Source organism: Engraulis encrasicolus, chromosome 16, assembly GCF_034702125.1.
Source record: "Engraulis encrasicolus isolate BLACKSEA-1 chromosome 16, IST_EnEncr_1.0, whole genome shotgun sequence".
Taxonomy (NCBI): domain Eukaryota; kingdom Metazoa; phylum Chordata; class Actinopteri; order Clupeiformes; family Engraulidae; genus Engraulis; species Engraulis encrasicolus.
Window position 1 is genome coordinate 22007002 of NC_085872.1, and position 17594 is coordinate 22024595.

Here is a 17594-nt window from a genome sequence, read left to right on the forward strand (position 1 = left end):
CTTTTTGGGATTCCAGTGTTTTTCTCAATCAAATGTTTACACAGATTGCATACAGACAGCACCGATTACTTAGTGGCTCACATTAATGCCTGTTGTGCTTGCAGAGAAATCCGTCCAGATGCTCAGTTCAGGAGACAGCCAAGTTGGTCTGAGCTTCTCTCTCCTGAGGTTTTGAAAAAAAATATCATCGTCGTCATCATTAACCGGCTAAAAACTAACAACAAGTCCTACATAACAAAAGTAATCCCTGTGGCCAGCGTGTGTCCGTAGCGCCGCCCGGTAAACGATCGATCGATCGATCGATCAGTCTTTATACCGCCGCGTCAGACTGTCGGTCTGGAAGTTCTTAAAGAAGTGGTCGCCACCCAGTAAACGATGGATGGATCGATCAGTCTTTATACCGGCGCGTCAGACTGTCGGTCTGGAAGTTCCTAAAGAAGTGGTCGGGCTCCATCTGAGGGGGCTGCAGCTGAGGGTCCCAGTCCCTGGTGGAGATGGAGGGCTTGCGGTGGAGCGGCGAGAGGCGGCTCAGGCTGTGCGTGCGGGAGTGGGAGTGGCTGCTGTCCAGCACCAGGTCCGGGTGCGGCGGAGGGGGCAGCGGCAGCTCCCGGCTGGAATCGCTGGCCGAGGAGCCCACCGAGTCGGCCTTGATGGGCCGGTAGTCGCGTATGCTGATGCTGTCTTGGCGGTGGAGGGACTTTGTGCCGTCGATGATGCTCAGCTCGTGCGTCTCGGTGGCGCCGCCTACGCCCCCTACGCCCCCTCCTCCTCCTCCGCTGCTGCCGTTGGCCGTGCTCATCCAGTCCCAGGGGTTGCCGTTGCCCGAGGACAGGCGGACCACGGGGTGGTGCGGGGCGTGGGCGTCGATGGTCACCATGCTGCCGCTGTCCCGGTCAGAGGGGATGCGGTAGTAGGGAGACTCGGATCCCGTGGAGGAGGTGGCACAGGATGAACCCCCACCACCACCTCCTCCACCTCCTCCTCCTACTCCTCCTCCTATTCCAGCATCCGAGGACTTGGAGACGCTGCCAAGGGTGCCGTGCTGCTTGGTCAGGGCCATCACCTGGGCCACGCGTGGCTGGGTGGGCAGACGCGGAGGCTCCGGTGTGGCTGCTGGCACGGCTCCCTTCTCGGTCATGGACAGCCACTTGGCGCGGGTGGTGGCACTCTTGGGCGAGACGGGCGGGGGCCGCGTGGCCTCCTCGGGGATGTGCACCAGCGGAGGGGCTCCGGGCACCTTGGGAGGCAGCACCACGCGCGCCCCACCAGGCCCCGGCTGGGGGGCACCGCCACCCCGGTTTGCCGCCTGCACAGTCGGGTAGAGCGTCGAGTGTTGGGGCACCCCTAGGTCCTCTTTACCTCCTGCTCCTCCTGCTCCTCCTGGTGCTCCTGGCGCTGCTCCTCCTCCTGCGTTGGTCTCAGCCTCCTCTCCGCCTCCTGCCGCCCCGTCCTGCTCCTCTTCCCTGGGGCTCAGGCTCTTCATCTCCACCGACTTCTGCCGCCACTCCGACACCAGCTGCCTGGAGCGCTGCGGGTCCATGGGCACGTGGAAGGTCATGTGACGCTGGGCGGTTCCGCCGCCGCCACAGCTGCCGTTACCACCGCCGCCGTTGCTCAGCAGCTCCTCGGCCGTGTTGGTGAAGGCGCGCGGCAGCGTGTTGCTGAACGTCACCATGGTCTCCTTTCCCATAGGGCTGCGGGGCGCCAGGAGCTCCACGTCGGCGCTGGCCCTCTTCAGGCTGCCCATGGAGGCCTTCTCCCGGCGCACCTTGCGGTTCAGCCCGGCCACGTGCGGCGGGCCGGCCAGCTCGTCGTTGCTCTCGGAGGAGGCGTGGGCCTTCTGGTAGACGGAGTCGTGGCCCCGCTGGGTGAGGGCGCGCAGGGCGTCTTTCTGGGCCTGCTGCGGGTGTTTGAGGGCTCTCGGGGGAAGGTCGTCTTCGTTGGACTTGAAGTTGGACACAGCGTAGAGCGCCTGGAACAGATGAGAGGAGGACCTGAGAGTTAGTCATCATGAGGCTCTCTGCTGCATAAAGAAGTGATTTTTAATGAAACATTTAATGTTTTTTATTGCAGCATAGTAATTTGACTTTTGAGAACTTTATGACCTACACAGAGATCAAAAATGTAATTCTGTGCTTCCATAATTAGGAGAATTAATTATAAACATGAATTAACCTCATTCGCGGATAAAAATCTATGCGATAAGATTCAAATTACAGAATGTTCTGATTCAATATTACTGCTTTCTTAGTGTTGGAGGAAAAAAGCATACAAGAATTACTCGAAAGGTTTAAAGACCATATGATTTACTCTCCGGCAATAAACTGCAGGAGTGAGTCCTCATCTTTGTCAGAGAGACATGATGGAAGAGGGCAATGCCTGAGAGAACAGAGTGCAATAAATGGAAGTGACAGCTGCAAAGAAATGGAACTGTGAAAGTCTTGAAAAAAGGAATCCGTAAGGATTTCTTCTTTTCTCTCTTTCTGTCTCTCCATGTCCCCCTCTCTCTCTCTCTCTCTCTCTCTCTCTCTCTCTCTCTCTCTCTCTCTGTCTTTTCTCTCTCTCTCACACACACACACATACACACCCCCCCACACACACACATACACAAACACCCTCTCTCTATCTCTGTCTGTATCCCCCCCTCTTCCTTCCTCTCTCTGTCTCTCTCACTCTCACTTTCACTATTTCACTTCTGCTTTTTTGATAGGATAAAACTATATATAGCAGACAGATTAAATTATCAAAAGAAAACTATATGAAACAGAGCAAATAAACCATGGCCTGCTTCTCTCACACTCTCTCGCTGGCATAGAAAGCCTTAATGAACTGACAGAAAACCGAAACATAAAATGAGCAAACTAAAGCTTAACCCCTTAAGACACAGCATGATAAATTAGCTGTTACCAGAATGGCAATGACCAAGTCGTACTGCATTACTAAAGGCCCCGTGCACTGTCATATTAGTGTAGTACTATAGTAGTTAACTTTCAATGTCAATTACGGCGTGCCACAAGAGGTATGGCGTGCATTAAGGGGCTAAACTGGCACACAACCAACGTATTGGCAATATGCAGCATTGTGTGTTTCTCACCAGATAGACAGCAATGCCAGCTCCAATGACGAAGCCGACGTACACGTCAATGGGATGGCTGCGGTACTGTGTGATCTGGGTCAGGCTGGCCAGGGCTCCGGCGATGGCGAAGGCAAACACCAGCATGGGCTTCAGCAGCTTGGTGCTGTCGGAGATGCTGGAGTTGAAGTACATCTGGGGAAAAAAAGACCACACCACTGATTATTACTTAAAGGGTCACTGTGTGATATTTTTAGTTGTTTATTTCCAGAATTCATGCTGCCCATTCACTAATGTTACCTTTTTCATGAATACTTACCACCAGCATCAAATTCTAAGTATTCATTATGACTGGAAAAATTGCACTTTTCATACATGAAAAGGGGGATCTTCTCCATGGTCCGCCATTTTGAATTTCCAAAAATAGCCATTTTTAGCTGCAAAAATGACTCTACATGGACCATACTAGAAATATTTGTTTATTACTTAGTAACTTTTCATGTAATGATCAAATTTGGCAATAGGCAGCCCAGTTTCAATGAGCAGCATAGTTGCAGTACCTTTTTTGACCATTTCCTGCACAGTGTCCCTTTAACAATTTCATTGTGAGATGTTATCCAGACCTTATTACCAGAGATGTGGACTTGTGACTTGTGACTTGGACTGACTTGTGACTTGAATCACAAATGACTCGACTTGAGACTTGACTTGCCAATATTAGGAATGACTTGTGACTTGACTCGACTTGCACGCTATCGACTTGAGACTTGACTCGACTTGACAGTTTTAGTTTGCAATGACTTGCAATAGTGCTCCAAGTCAATGAATTTTTTTTTTGCTTTTGTGTGTGAAAAAAATGCATGAAAGAAAGAAAAAATAAACGATGAACCTTTAACCATAGTCACAAACCATGCTAAAAAAAATATGATCAATTGTGGGTTGCATGGTCACCCAAAAAAAACATGAACGCTTGTCTGCAGCCGTGGTGTAACGGTACATGCACACACAGACGGCACGTTTCCTTAACGTCTTCGTGAGCAGTGCGAGAGGATAAAAGATAAAAGTAATTTAATGACTAATTATAAACCGTGGTAAAACCATGGTTAGTTTTCAGAGTAAAACCATGGTTCAATTTATAGTTAAACCTAGTAAAACCAAAAACCAATGCCGAACCATGCTCAAAAAAACTGAAATCATGGTATACCATGGTCGATTTTCGTAAGGGACATGACTGGCGAAGGGGGACATGCAAAGCAGTGTGGAGAGGTAATAAATGTATGACCAAAAGTAATTGTTAATATTGCACATAGAATACAAGGTGACTTGTTAAGGACTTGGAAAAAATAAGACTTGGACTTGGACTTGACTTGGCTTTGGCACGACTTGGACTTGGACTCGACTTGGTCAAATGTGTCGTAACTTGTGACTTGACTCGGACTTGATTGGAAGGACTTGAGACTTACTTGCGACTTGCAAATTAGTGACTTGGTCCCATCTCTGCTTATTACTGTGTAAACCGTTCAGACACGCCGTTATAAATTTGCGGTTACCAGAATGGCAGTGAGCAAGTCGTACTGCATTACTAAAGGCCCCGTGTTATGCCATAGTAGTGTAGTACTACAGTATGGTAGTTAACTTTTCAATGACTATTACAGTGTGCCACAGAAGGTACAGCGTGCATTATGGGGCTAAAGACAGGCTTTTCAGTCATGAAGCTGTGGATACAAATGGGGAAAAGAGAGCATCATAACTGCGTGATATTTCAGGCACTTAAAGTGAGATGAGATGTTCTTACTCATCAACCACCAGCAAATGCATGTACACATTTATCAGGTGCAGCATGAATGCCTTTTTTATATAATGTATGCTTACTGTCTATGTCTAATTGTCTATGTCTAATTGTCTATGTCCACACCTAAAGTCTATGTCAATGTCTGCATGGGAAAGTAAGAAACGAAATTTCAAATTCTTTTTATGACCAGTGCATGTAAAGAAATTGGCAATAAAGCCGACTTGACTTGACTGGATATACTATGATACTTCACAAATACTACTTCCAAAAGCGTCCACTATCTTTACCCCCCCAAAAAAACTACTGACCTTGAGGCGCTCTGTAAATAAGCGACTAAAGACAAACAACAGCTGTCTCCTGACCATAACCCCCCCCCCTCCCCCAACACACACACCCACCCACCTACCCCATCCCACCCTTCCTCAGCTCGTGTCTCCAGCAGCAACAATAAGGGCTCGGCGACTTCATTAACAGACAGGATCCCACACTGAGGTCAGCGAGGCACAGCTAACGCAAAGGGACTAATGAGCAGCCAGGCAGCGCTATGCCACCACACACAGGCTTCAGACAGCACAGCAGATTCAGACCAGTCAAAAAGCTCAGGATGTTGTTTGCCATGGTGGCGACAGCAAGGGTCAAGGGGGGCCAGATAACAAGCAGCAACACAGCAGACATCAGTGCACATTAAAAAGGGTCATTATCAGGGAGGATTTTGTCACACCACTTATCCACAGGGCAACTTTTAGCAGTTCATTGAAATGTACAAAGCAGAGACATTCAAGAAAAAGTTCATTAGACTGGTCCAAAGGGTGGGGGTTGGGGTGGGTGGGGGGTAGTAGTGGCTTAGGGCCTCCGCACATCGTCTCCAACAGCACTGCGGAGCACTTTCGCTTCCGACACAATTCCGATCCCGGCACACAGTTTCAGCATAGCAGAGAAAATGGATAGTCAATGGGTGGCTCCGACAAAATAGAACTCGTCTCTAATCGTCAGTCGATGTTCGCTGACATTGGCGCCAGTGTGCTAGCCTGGCGACGCCGTCCATGTACTCCACCCAAAGATTTTGGCTCCGCACATCGTCTGGCAAAAGCCTCGAGCTCGGTTCTCTCAGTGTTTATCCAATCATCAAACAGTTGAGAGTGGTGACGTAGAACTCACCCGCGAGCTCCGTTACTGATTGGTTAAGGTAACTGTGTTCACACTTCGTTTTGTTATTTGTATGCTTTTGCGACGCTATAACGTAACAGGCATGCTAATAAAGCACAATATGGGTTTTAATTTGAGTTTGGAACTCCAATTAATTTAAATGATAGAGTAAGATCAGACCATCTCCCACCGTCCACGGACACGGATTCCTCATGGCTTTTGCCAGACTGATTGACGGAGTCAACAGTCGGCTTTTCGCCCAGGCTGCCAGTGTGCAGGGTTCTATTGAAAACAATGGAATCAAACTTTTTTTGCCTAGCAGCGCTTTGTCGGAGACTGGTGTGCGGAGGCCCGTACGCATCTTTTCTGCTGCCATTTTTCTGGTCTGGTCTCGACACAGCGCGACTCGCCCGCCACTTTTTGCTTTTCAATAGGGCACGACACAGTTCAAACGAAGAGCAAAAAGTGGCGGCTGAGTCGCGCTGTGTCGAGCTGTAGGCCTACCAGAAAACCGGCAGTGGAAAAGAGGCATTCGTGGCACTGGCCATGGTGTTGAGACGTGCAGTGAATGCGACAAGGCAAGTGAGGCGAGAGGAGGGGGTGCTCACCGATATGTAGACAGCTGCAAAGCCGGAGAGGGTGGCATGTTGAGATGGAAACGTCTTCCTGCAACAGAGAGCAAAAACAAACCGTGTCAGCAGCTGACAAACAATACCCATCACCGTGGAGACAGAACAGGAGTAGGTGGAATGCATGATGGGTTCCAGGCTCACGAGCGGAATGTGCCAGACAGAAACCATTTGCATCGCGGCTGGCTGGTGCCACACGTAATGTGACAGCTGATAGATATGCGGGGACACGGTGGTCTGACAGACATCCCGTGATAATCCTCCAGTGTAAGTGGCACTTTGATCAAATCTGATGTTCCGCGCCCACCAAGCACTCTGATGCAACCTCCTGCAACCCCCTACACACACACACACACACACACACACACACACACACACACACACACACACACACACACACACACACACACACACACACACACACACACACACACACACACACACACACCTTTTCCTGAACAACTACTGCATGTGTGCACTTTTGTGTGTTTGCTTGTTTCTGTCAAGGTACAGAGAGAGAGAGAGAGAGAGAGAGAGAGAGAGAGAGAGAGAGAGAGAGAGAGAGAGAGAGAGAGAGAGAGTTTACCTTGCAGATAAGATGGCGTACTGGTCTCTTCCTGAGCAGATGTCTTGGGTGATGTAGGGATTCTTGTCACAAGCGATTCCTGGTGAGGTGTAATTGGGCTTGCACACGGTCAGGAAGAAGGGTGTGTGGTAGCCGGTAGCGATCTGAATGACATCTGTCACAACGGCTGTGGCACAGAGCCCAAACACATGCACACCTGCAAGAAAGAGAGATCAAAACACCTCAGACAAACAGCTTGCACGAGTACTTGTCTTTCACTGAATGAACACACGAGGAACTTTCAGTGAAAGCACTAAAGTCAACACAAGACATAGTGGATGTTTCCTACTACCAACATAACATACTTTTATGTCTACATGGTTATATGCGGCAAGTTTTTATGTCCTGATCTTTTATGCCTTTCGCTTTTTGTGGATATGCTGTCTTTTGTGAGATGTCTGTTTTGTCTTTATGTGCCTTAATGTATGTGTGTCCTATGTACTGCTTACTTGGCTAGAGCTCACTTGGAAAATAGGCATTTGCCTCAATGTGACTACCCTAGTAAAATAAAGGAGAAATAAAAATAAATAAATAAATAAAACTATTGAATACAGGAGTGATGTATGTGTAAACTGCACATGTATATCCAGCAACTTCACATGCATACCCAATAGTGCTCCTCACAGTATGATTACACGCAGGGTGCCTGACGGCTTCCCAGGGCCCAGGGCAAAGTCATCTGAAAGCCCAATTCTGGGCCCCTTCTCTACCTGGGCCCGGGACAGCTTACCCCTTTGCCCCCCCTCCTCTTGTCGGCTACCCTGATTCCATGTGGTGTACCCCCTTAATGCGCGCCGTACCTCCAGTGGCACGCTGTAATAGTCATTTAAATGTAACTACCATAGCACTACAATACTATGACACAGCACAGGCCCTTTAGTAATGCACCTCGACTTGGTCATTACCATACTGGTAACAAAAAATTCATAAAGCCGCGTCTTAAGGGGTTAATCATCTGAACTGCCCGAGTAATAATGTTTTCAATAGCAATGTGCTGACTGGTGAGTGAGCTGCAGCACTCCCCTTGCTATAATCCTCAGCACATAAAGCATATGAGTGGGGTGGGCTGTGTGATGCTGCTGGGTCATTAAAAACTTTCCTAATTGAGACTCTAAATGTTATTTCCAGTGGATGTATCACACTTTTGGACTTGGTGCCTGGTGGTGGGAGTGTAGGTTCCAATAGATGAACTAGAAGCAAGGAAGGGGAACTCGCACACCTTAATGCCGATGCAACAGTATGCTTTTATTGCATTTTATAAAACAAAAAAAGTGATACCCACTGCGCTGATGAAGGTCTGACTGTGACCGAAAAGTTTGCACTTCACTTGGTTGGCACTTTTTTGTTTTCTAAAATGTAATGAAAGTATAATATTGCATCAGCATTTAGGTGTGTGAGTTGCCCTTGCTTGCTTCAAATTAAGACTCTGGTACATACCGACAAAGCGCACGGTCCTGCGCAAGAAGGAGTTAAAGTTGCAGCCCCCAGCGTTGATGCTGCCCTCGCATGTCCGACCCTTCTTTGTGTGAGACTGCATGCAGTACATCAGAACCTCACCGATCATAATCTGGACAAACAAACACAGTAGGAAATGAAAAAAAAGATACCGCAATCGCCCTCATTAGAGTAGAGGGAAAAAGGGATCAGTCTGGAACATGCCAGTAAGACTCCCTGCAGAAGACAGATGAGTCAACAACCAACTGAATACATTACACATGATACACAACATGGATGCCTTTTACATTTTTACATCTTTGACATGGATGCCTTTTAAAACGTTAGCTTCCGATCATTGATCTTTTCTTGTGTACGGTTTCAGGTTTCCAGAGAGTAGTGTTGTGTTCAACAATGAAAATCAATTTGAACAATGAAAATCAAAAATCCACCAATTTCCCATGCTTATTTCACCAATATTCAATACATGATCAGGGATAGGCTAAGGGTTATACGTATTCTGTTATATCTAGTCATATCACATCCTGGCTGTAGTGCTATGGGCATCATAGACTATTCTTCCCTTGAAGTCTAAAAAGTGACACCATTTGTGTATGCACAAATATCCCTGTATTTGTCTTTTTTTTCTAAATGTCCCCTGTACGTATGCCAGACTGCACCAGTCTGTGTAGATAATGGCAGACGTGAGACGTGTGCGAGTCTGAAAGTGAAAGTTTTGTATGCAGACGAATATGTCCCTGTCTGGGCAGTCGTAAAAGAAAGATGAGAGGTGGTCTAGTCCTCAGTATGCACAAATGTCCCTGCATTTTTCTTTTTTGTCCCCCTGTAAATGTCCCTGTGCAGAAGCACACTGCACCAGTCTGGGCAGACGCAACAGATGTGAGTGAGGCCGCTAGGTCTAGGCTGCTACGGTACTCACTAGGGCTGTAATGATATTGTATCGAACCGAGAAATCATGATACACAGAGTCACGATACTGTATCGCGATACAAGGAGGCAGTATCGGGATATGCCCTTCAAAAGTTTTGTTACCCAACAGTCCAGAAAACAACCACATGATATGAAGTCTCTATTTTCTACCTATATTCTACCTATAAACGTTCATATTTTTTATTCATAATTTTATTTTATAATGTTGGCAAATGTGAAATCGTGGGGTGTATCGAAATGTAGGTTAAAATCGTGATACGAACCGAACCGTGAGTGGAGTGTATCGTTACAGCCCTAGTACTCACGGAGGCAGCTGGTCCCCCTGTAAATGTCCCTGTGCAGAAGAAGCACACTGCACCAGTCTGGGCAGACGCGACAGATGTGAGTGAGTCCGCTAGGTCTAGGCTGCTACGGTACTCACGGAGGCAGCTGGTCCGGCGAAGGCCAGGCTGAGCAGCATGAGCAGAGGGATGAGCTCGTCACCTGTCTCGATGTACGGCATGCTGAGCGAACGGTCGTGGCAGCGGAAGCCCACCTTGGCAGGCTGGAGGACGTCCGTCAGCTCCAGGAAGTACAGCGAGATCATGGAGGACGCCACGATGGGCAGCTGGGGGACAGGGAGGGAGGGAGATAGAGGGACGGAGGGATGGAGTAAGAGGGAATAGAGGCACAGACAAGGACATTGTGCGTGAGGAAATGGGATAACCTAATTAGAGACCAATGTTGGGGCCGGACAGGACAGCACAGGACACGTGAAACAAACTAACCCACCGCATCAAGGTTACAAAGAACTGATACACAAACACTGGAGAGGAATGGAAAACACACATGCATTAAAACGATCCAATATCTTAAGGACCTTTGGTAAGAAGATAAATGGATGGATTCACAAAACAGGATCTGGATATCCCTGTGATGACATAATGTGTGGATGTATTTGTTGATATTCTCAGCTACCAAGGCTCTTCTGCATAGAATAAGTTTCAGCTTTCACATGAGTCATCTTACAGTATATTTCACACTGTGCTACGTCTCTTAGAACAGACAGCAGCTGCGACAACATGCAATAATTATGCTCTTACAACGCGCATCAGATTCACACCATGCTGTCACTTTAATGGCTGCTCTAACAAGCCATAATGAGACTTTTTTTCTGTCAACAGTGTTCGAGTCATTTCGCAAAAAAGAAACCATGCAGACACAGTAGCCGAAGTTGAACTGTTTCCGTCACATCACATGCTCACTGTCAACAGGCACGGCATGACGATAGCATTTAACCTTACAAGGACTTCAGAGGAGCACTTCAAAGCTCCATCCAACGACATTAAATCAGGACTTTCAATGAGCTCCAACATCAAGAAGATGTTGTGCTGATTAATTCGGCTGCCAAACAGAGCATATGGTGTGAGCGATGCTGGAGATGAATACTTTCAAGAGGACTTCTAAATATAGGCCCTCAGGAGCGGCACATGGTGTAAGTACAGATAGAAGATACCGATTAAAGGTAACCTTTACGGATAATACAGCTGCTTAGATGCAGTGAAGAAGGACTGATGACTGATGACAGGTTGCTCCAAAGACGTTCTTAGTTCTTACTGTTTCTGGTTGCATTTTATGATGGTTTGTGCTGTCCACGTTCTTCATAAGAGTAAGAGTTTGCACATCCCACCTCTCTGAGGCCAGGCGCATCTGATAGTGGAAAGAGTAAATGTCCGCACACTGTAGGTCCGCTTCGAAAATGTATTCAGGTCATACAAACTTTCAACCCTTGGGAGCTACAGTGTTTGCAGACTTCTACTCTTTCCACTGCTGTCCACTTTCCCCTTCACGGTTGATTGCCACAGCTGTCTGCAGGTACTTACCTCCACAAAGTAGAAGCAAGGCAGCAGTGTCATGCTGTCTTTGGGCGGCTTCTTCTTAGGTTTGTCTTTTGGTGACATCATTCTGGAGGCGGGGCGAGACAAACCTGCAATCACGGTTTAAAAACAGTGGTAAGTGGGCTTCCTGAAAAACTAACAAATCTTAAAATTGAAAAAAAAAAATCAGAAACTTTACAAACATCATCTGCAGTGCTAACAATGCACTTGCCTGTGTTTGAATATCAACCTCTGTCTATTGCTGATGTTGTACTTTAAATATCCTTAAAAGGGGCTGCAGAATGAAATCACAGGCCTGCGTTCGGATGCTTGGCCCTTGTGACTGGTTGGAATGGTTTTGTGGTTATCTATTTATTTTTCATGGTTCTTAATGTAAATAATGGTTAAGATGTCATTATATACCAAACAGATGCCTGCCACTATGACTAAGTCCTATGACCACCACTATACCTAAGTCGTAACTGGGCCTAACAATTTATACGAGACTCAAATGGGTGCAAAATTGTGGTGCAATTAAAAATGTCCACAAAAAACTGTGTTCTTGGTTACTTCTTCCTTATGAAAGGACAAGGAAAAAATCTTGGTAACTTTACTTGATGCTGGTGTTATATGCATGACATTACAGTGTCATAAAAGTGTAAAAACAGTCTCATGACACATTCAGGGAGGAGTCATGAATAGGATGCCAATGTCATTAACGTTTTATGAAAAGTTGACATTCCTTGGTCTTTAACATAACGGAACGTCACAAATGGCAACGGTCATGAAATGTTCATGACGTTGGCATCATGTTTACGACACGTCCAACACTGTGCTATGACACTGTAATGACATTGTCATGTCATACCTATGATGCTGGTGTCAAGTAAAGTGATACAAAAACTTTTTGTATTTGAAAGTCTTCTCTGAATATCCCACCAATATCTAATAGTAATTCCTTCAACCATAAAGACTACTGGGCTGGTAGGTTCAATCTGAAAATGAAATCAGCAGGAAATCTCCAATCTTAGTTAGCATGTTCCCCCAGAAACTATCTGTGAATAAGCATAAACCACCACGTTGCTATCTTCCCATTTCAATTTTCGATGGAGATGGAAATCAATTAGTGTCTGAGCTGGCACTGATGAAAAGCCAGTCAGAAAAGCTGTGGCCAATTTCGGAAGGCTTCATCCGTGAAATAGCGGATAGCCAGGGGTGCGATTCTCAAAGTGCGAAGTAGCTAGTCTGTTAGCAATGTTGCATAGTAAATACTATAAAAGTTGCTAACTCTTGTGTCTCGAACGTTAGCACACAAAGTAACTACTGCTTGGAGTAATGTGCACTCTGAAGTAGTGGTGACTTTGAAAGTGAGGTGCCTCCTATCCGTATCTGGACAGTGAAGTTGAAGTACAGCTGGAGTAGATCCATTGAGTCCAGACATCACCTCAGCCACCCCAAGTAACACACAGCGCTAGTCTACTTCAGAGTGTGACTCCACCCATTAGCTAAACTTGTAGTACATATTTGACCACAAATGTGTCAATATCTTTTAATCCTGTGGTGCAAAAGCGATGAAAATCAATCGACATGCACACAAAGTGATACAGCTGCGAGAGTGTTCAGAACACAAATTCACGTCATGTCATTTGTTCGTGAAAAAAAAAACGTCATATTCTTGGAATCTGATGAATCCCACACTAATAATATACTTTTAGCTGTATACCGATTGAATTGCGTCTCATTTCGATGTGTAATTTGTGAAATATTTAGATAAGAAAGTATCTTACTCCCGGAAATGCGCTGGCTTACGTGTCAAGTACTTAAATATTTTTGGCGCAAATTTCATTTCATAGCCTAGGGGTATTTACGCTTGCCTATCAATGGGAAGACGCGAGCTACGCGGGTTCGAAACCAGTGTGCAGCATGTTGACAACAACTCGTGAAATCATGTTTTGGACCCTACAGTGTAACACATTTTCCCTTGGCTGCACGTGTGTGTTGGTAATGCACAACATAAATTATCTATTTCTGCCAGATATTTCCAAAATTGTGGCACTGCAACCATGTGGATTCGAACCGGTGTGGCTTCTGTTTTCCCATTGGGATGCAAGCGTGAATACCACTAGGCTATGGAATGAAATCCGCACTAAAATTTCTTAGGCATATGACACTTCAACAGACGATTTTCTGGGAGTAACCACAACTTTATTGTTCAAATATTTTACAAATTACACCTCGGGATGAAACGAAATCCAATCGGCATGCAGATAATACTGCATTATTGGTGCGGACGGTGTCAGATTGTAATGCCACGGCCGTGTTTTTTCTCAAAGAAATTACAAGGTGTGTTGTGGAGGAAACAGCTGAGTCACGGTGTTGTGACATCCAATCAAATGTGCTGGTGGTGGTTGTACACTATTGCTTTCTACTTCACGCACTGAATTTAGGAGGAAACAGCTGATTCATGACTCAGCAATCATGCTTATCTCTTGTTGCTTCTTTGGTCACGCACTGCAATGCCAAGAAAGTAAGTAGCGGTGTGGACTCAGGAAAGTAGCCGCACTACTTTTGGCTTACTGTGGGAATAGTAAGGTTTCGAGAAATGCACGGATTTCGCCTTGAAGTAAGTAGATAACTACAAAGTACATCTGTAGTTCAAAGCTAACATTGCGGAAACGCACCCCAGGACTGAGAGGCCCAGAGGGAGAAAGAGAGAGAGAGAGATAGAGAGAGAGAGAGAGAGAGGGACAGCAAGCCTCTTGGAATGTGCGGGAAGACACTGGCACCGGCACAACAATGAGGGGGACGGCTGTCTCTGTGATGGCAAAACCACTTTTAACAGTCGGAGCAGAAGGCCTGCGCTTTGGTCTGAGTGGAAGCGGAGGAATGCTTTTATGATGTACATGAGACTGTGAGCGTTGGTTGTCAAGGACCCACTCCTCTTTTAGGATTAATGGGTCTTTGTTTTATTTTAGGGTTTTTTTTAGGGACTGCTGCCAATATTTTGCATTTTCTCCTTCCAGTCATCCCCAGAATGCATTGCATTCTAGTAAACACACACGCACACACAGACACACCACAGTTTGTAATTACATATACACTTGACAAACTCTTAATTTATGGATGCTGAATGCAGGCCAACATATCTGAGGGCAAATTGAATTTGGGCCAACCAAGGAACCCATATCCATATCTGTCTCCATGCACTCGGGGCCACACAAAGAGGGCTCCTTCAGTGCGGGGGAGTGGGGCTGTTCATCTTGTTTAGATGCTCTTGTCTCTGGTGAGTGGAGAGGGCATTGGGAGCCGAGCAGTTAAACAGACTCAGGTCTGTTCTCTGCTAGACAGGGTTCACGGAGGGGGAGGGAGAAAAATCTTGGCAGTCACAAAAACAAACAAAAAAAAGAAGTCTTTGAAAGGAACACTCTGCCAAGATGGTGATCAGACCTTGTGGAGAGAAAACACACATCCATGTGAGGGGATTACGAGAACGTGGTGGATTTTTGTCAGCCACTTCTCTGGCGCGCAGGCAACGGGCTTCTAAAGGAATGCCTTGCAAACAGTCAGTCAAACAAGATCACATGACTGAGATGTCTACAGTTGGAGTCACCAGTCACCTCAGCCCATAGGCACATTCAGGAGGATGTAGGCCTACAGGCAGACACATGCTAGATTATTAAACCGTTTGCATAAGTGATGCTCAGTCTTTCTTCTACTCCTCCAAACTTTCAACCTTTCTTAATAACAGTATAATTAAGAAATCCCATACCAATTTGACAGCTCAGTTGTAGTCGTCAAAACACCGGAAAAGCATAGAACTCCAAGGAATGTTGCACTGATTGATAAACTGACCAAAGTGATCAATAAGGCTCAGTTTACAAAATGTCATCTTATTGTACATCCATGAACACACAGAGATTTCCTAACAGTCGCAGCCTCTCTATTCATATGGAAATGTGAAGGGAAACTGCTGACCTCTGGGCCATAAGGAGTGTTAGCGCTGTCCACTACTCAGTACTGAACCCAGTGCAGGTTCAACCCAAGAACACAAACGGCTGTACAGTCAAAATAACATACAAAAACATATGTAGGACTATACAATTACCAGAGGGACACTACATGTGTGTGTAAAACTATTACCATTACAATGAAAGTATGAAGTTCTCTTCTAGACATATTAAAAAACAAATTTACCTACCAGTCACTGCTCCTCTCTGAAACTCTACTATTCCAAATGACTACGAGGGTGGTTGTTCTCATTCTGCTGACCCATTATCAGACAGATTCCGCAAATGAATGTGACTCATATCAGCGCTTGAAGTCACCAGTGTGACACAAAACAACTGTAAGGAGTACGACACATTTCTGCCATAGTGACAAAAGTAGCCTATCACGACCGTGGCAGCGTGGTCTGAGAAACCTCCCCCGAATATGTCTGGGAGACACCATACATTCGCTCCAGTCGGCGGCCCCAATAATCCAAACAGACAATAACGCATGTCTCACCTTTTTCTCGTTGGCTGTGTGAACTCAACGAGTCCTTTCGACCCCGTCTCCGTTTTTTCGATCTCCTGTGGTGCTCCAGCTTTGCTCTGGAAGATCTAATCCATCTCAAACACCTCTGGTCTTAAGAATTCCTCGACAAGTGAACTAAAATATCTTTATGTGTTCACTAGTCTCATCAACTTGCAGAGTTGCTTTCTGTAAAAGAAAACAGGGGAGATCCGAGACAGTTCCTCACGCCGTAAGCGTTGTAGCGTAGATCCGTCAGCATTCAGCGTGTAGCTACGAAACACTGAAGGATTCACCGTTGTCCACAACCTCACCTGCCCCCGAGACTACCGAGATGAATGAAAATATATGCACTTTCACGCGATGAGTAAAAAATCCACACTTCAGATGATAGAAACTGTAATTCAATGTATTTTCAGGGAATGCAGCCACCAAGAAAGATCACTGTGAACACAAAGGCTTGGGGAGGGGGGTGGGGGATTTGCGGGAGGGGACAGTGTGTAAATGAGCGAGGAGGCGGTCTGCCCTCTCTCTCTCTCTCTCTCTCTCTCTCTCTCTCTCTCTCTCTCTCTCTCTCTCTCTCTCTCTCACACACACACACATACACACACACTCGCACACACACGCGCGCACAACGGCAGACATTCGGAGAGCCACTCTCTTTAACCATCTCCTCGCCATCACACCCATTCATAATGTTCACTCTATTAAAAACGAACCCACCCACGCATCATAGACAACCTGACCTCAATAAGAAATATTTGAAATCACGAGGGAACCCATGCTTTACACCCATTTTGTATTTTGTATTCATTTGGGTTTCATTTAAATAACATCCCATTGCATTTACGAATATCCTAAATATGAACGCATGATCAACAGCAGGCAGCACATGGATGCATTAGCCCCCATCTTTGTTTATCTGAGAAGGGTGGGGCTTCATTTTAGCCATGCGCCGCTTTGTGTCTAGGCGAGTACCCCCCCAACCCAACAGGATGGGCGGTCAGCCCATGTCGCGGAACGCCTCCAGTGAGGAAAATGTCATAACAGCAATGGAGGCGTGCGCATGGATGGCACCGCGTGGACTGATTTTTCAAACCCATGGTATCTGAAGGTGGAGCCGGTTTGTGCCTTAAAATAGGCTATAGAGACAGAATCCGCGGCATACCATCCACATGGAGTGTTTTTAGATTTCCACATGGTTATTATATGCGTAATAGCCGTTCCAATCGTACAGTTAATATATTTTAATAGGTGACAACCACTGCTTTTAAGTTGCAAATGATACAGATTTTTTTTTTTTTTAAATCAATCAACATTTAATGCAAGCATATTCACCGTGAAACACAAACCCGCGCGCGCGCACGCGCACGCGCACGCGCACACACACACACACACACACACACACACACACACACACACACACACACCTTGATGGAATGGGGAAAGTGTTCTCCCGCCCCCGTTTACCCACTCTTTTGCTTTTCTATAGCTGTATGAATGAAAGGAAATGCCGGGTTCACCATTGGCCATTGGTTGCCAGGAGATTGGATTAGGCCTCCTGGGCAGTCCCCCT

At 46.3% G+C, this 17594-nt stretch overlaps 1 protein-coding gene across 1 annotated transcript in view; it reads right to left on the reverse strand.

The window, feature by feature from the left end:
- plppr3a (phospholipid phosphatase related 3a) overlaps positions 1-16364 on the reverse strand; it is a 16512-nt gene extending 148 nt beyond the window's left edge. The window contains 10 exon segments of the mRNA XM_063220293.1: positions 1-1359; positions 1362-1444; positions 1446-1972; positions 3095-3268; positions 6620-6677; positions 7227-7422; positions 8703-8832; positions 10072-10257; positions 11513-11616; positions 16013-16364. The exon segment at positions 1-1359 is cut by the window's left edge and continues 148 nt beyond it. Of these exon segments, the coding sequence (XP_063076363.1) occupies positions 389-1359; positions 1362-1444; positions 1446-1972; positions 3095-3268; positions 6620-6677; positions 7227-7422; positions 8703-8832; positions 10072-10257; positions 11513-11593 (2406 nt within the window). The 5' untranslated portion in view covers positions 11594-11616; positions 16013-16364 and the 3' untranslated portion in view covers positions 1-388.
- Positions 16365-17594: the final 1230 nt, after the last annotated feature.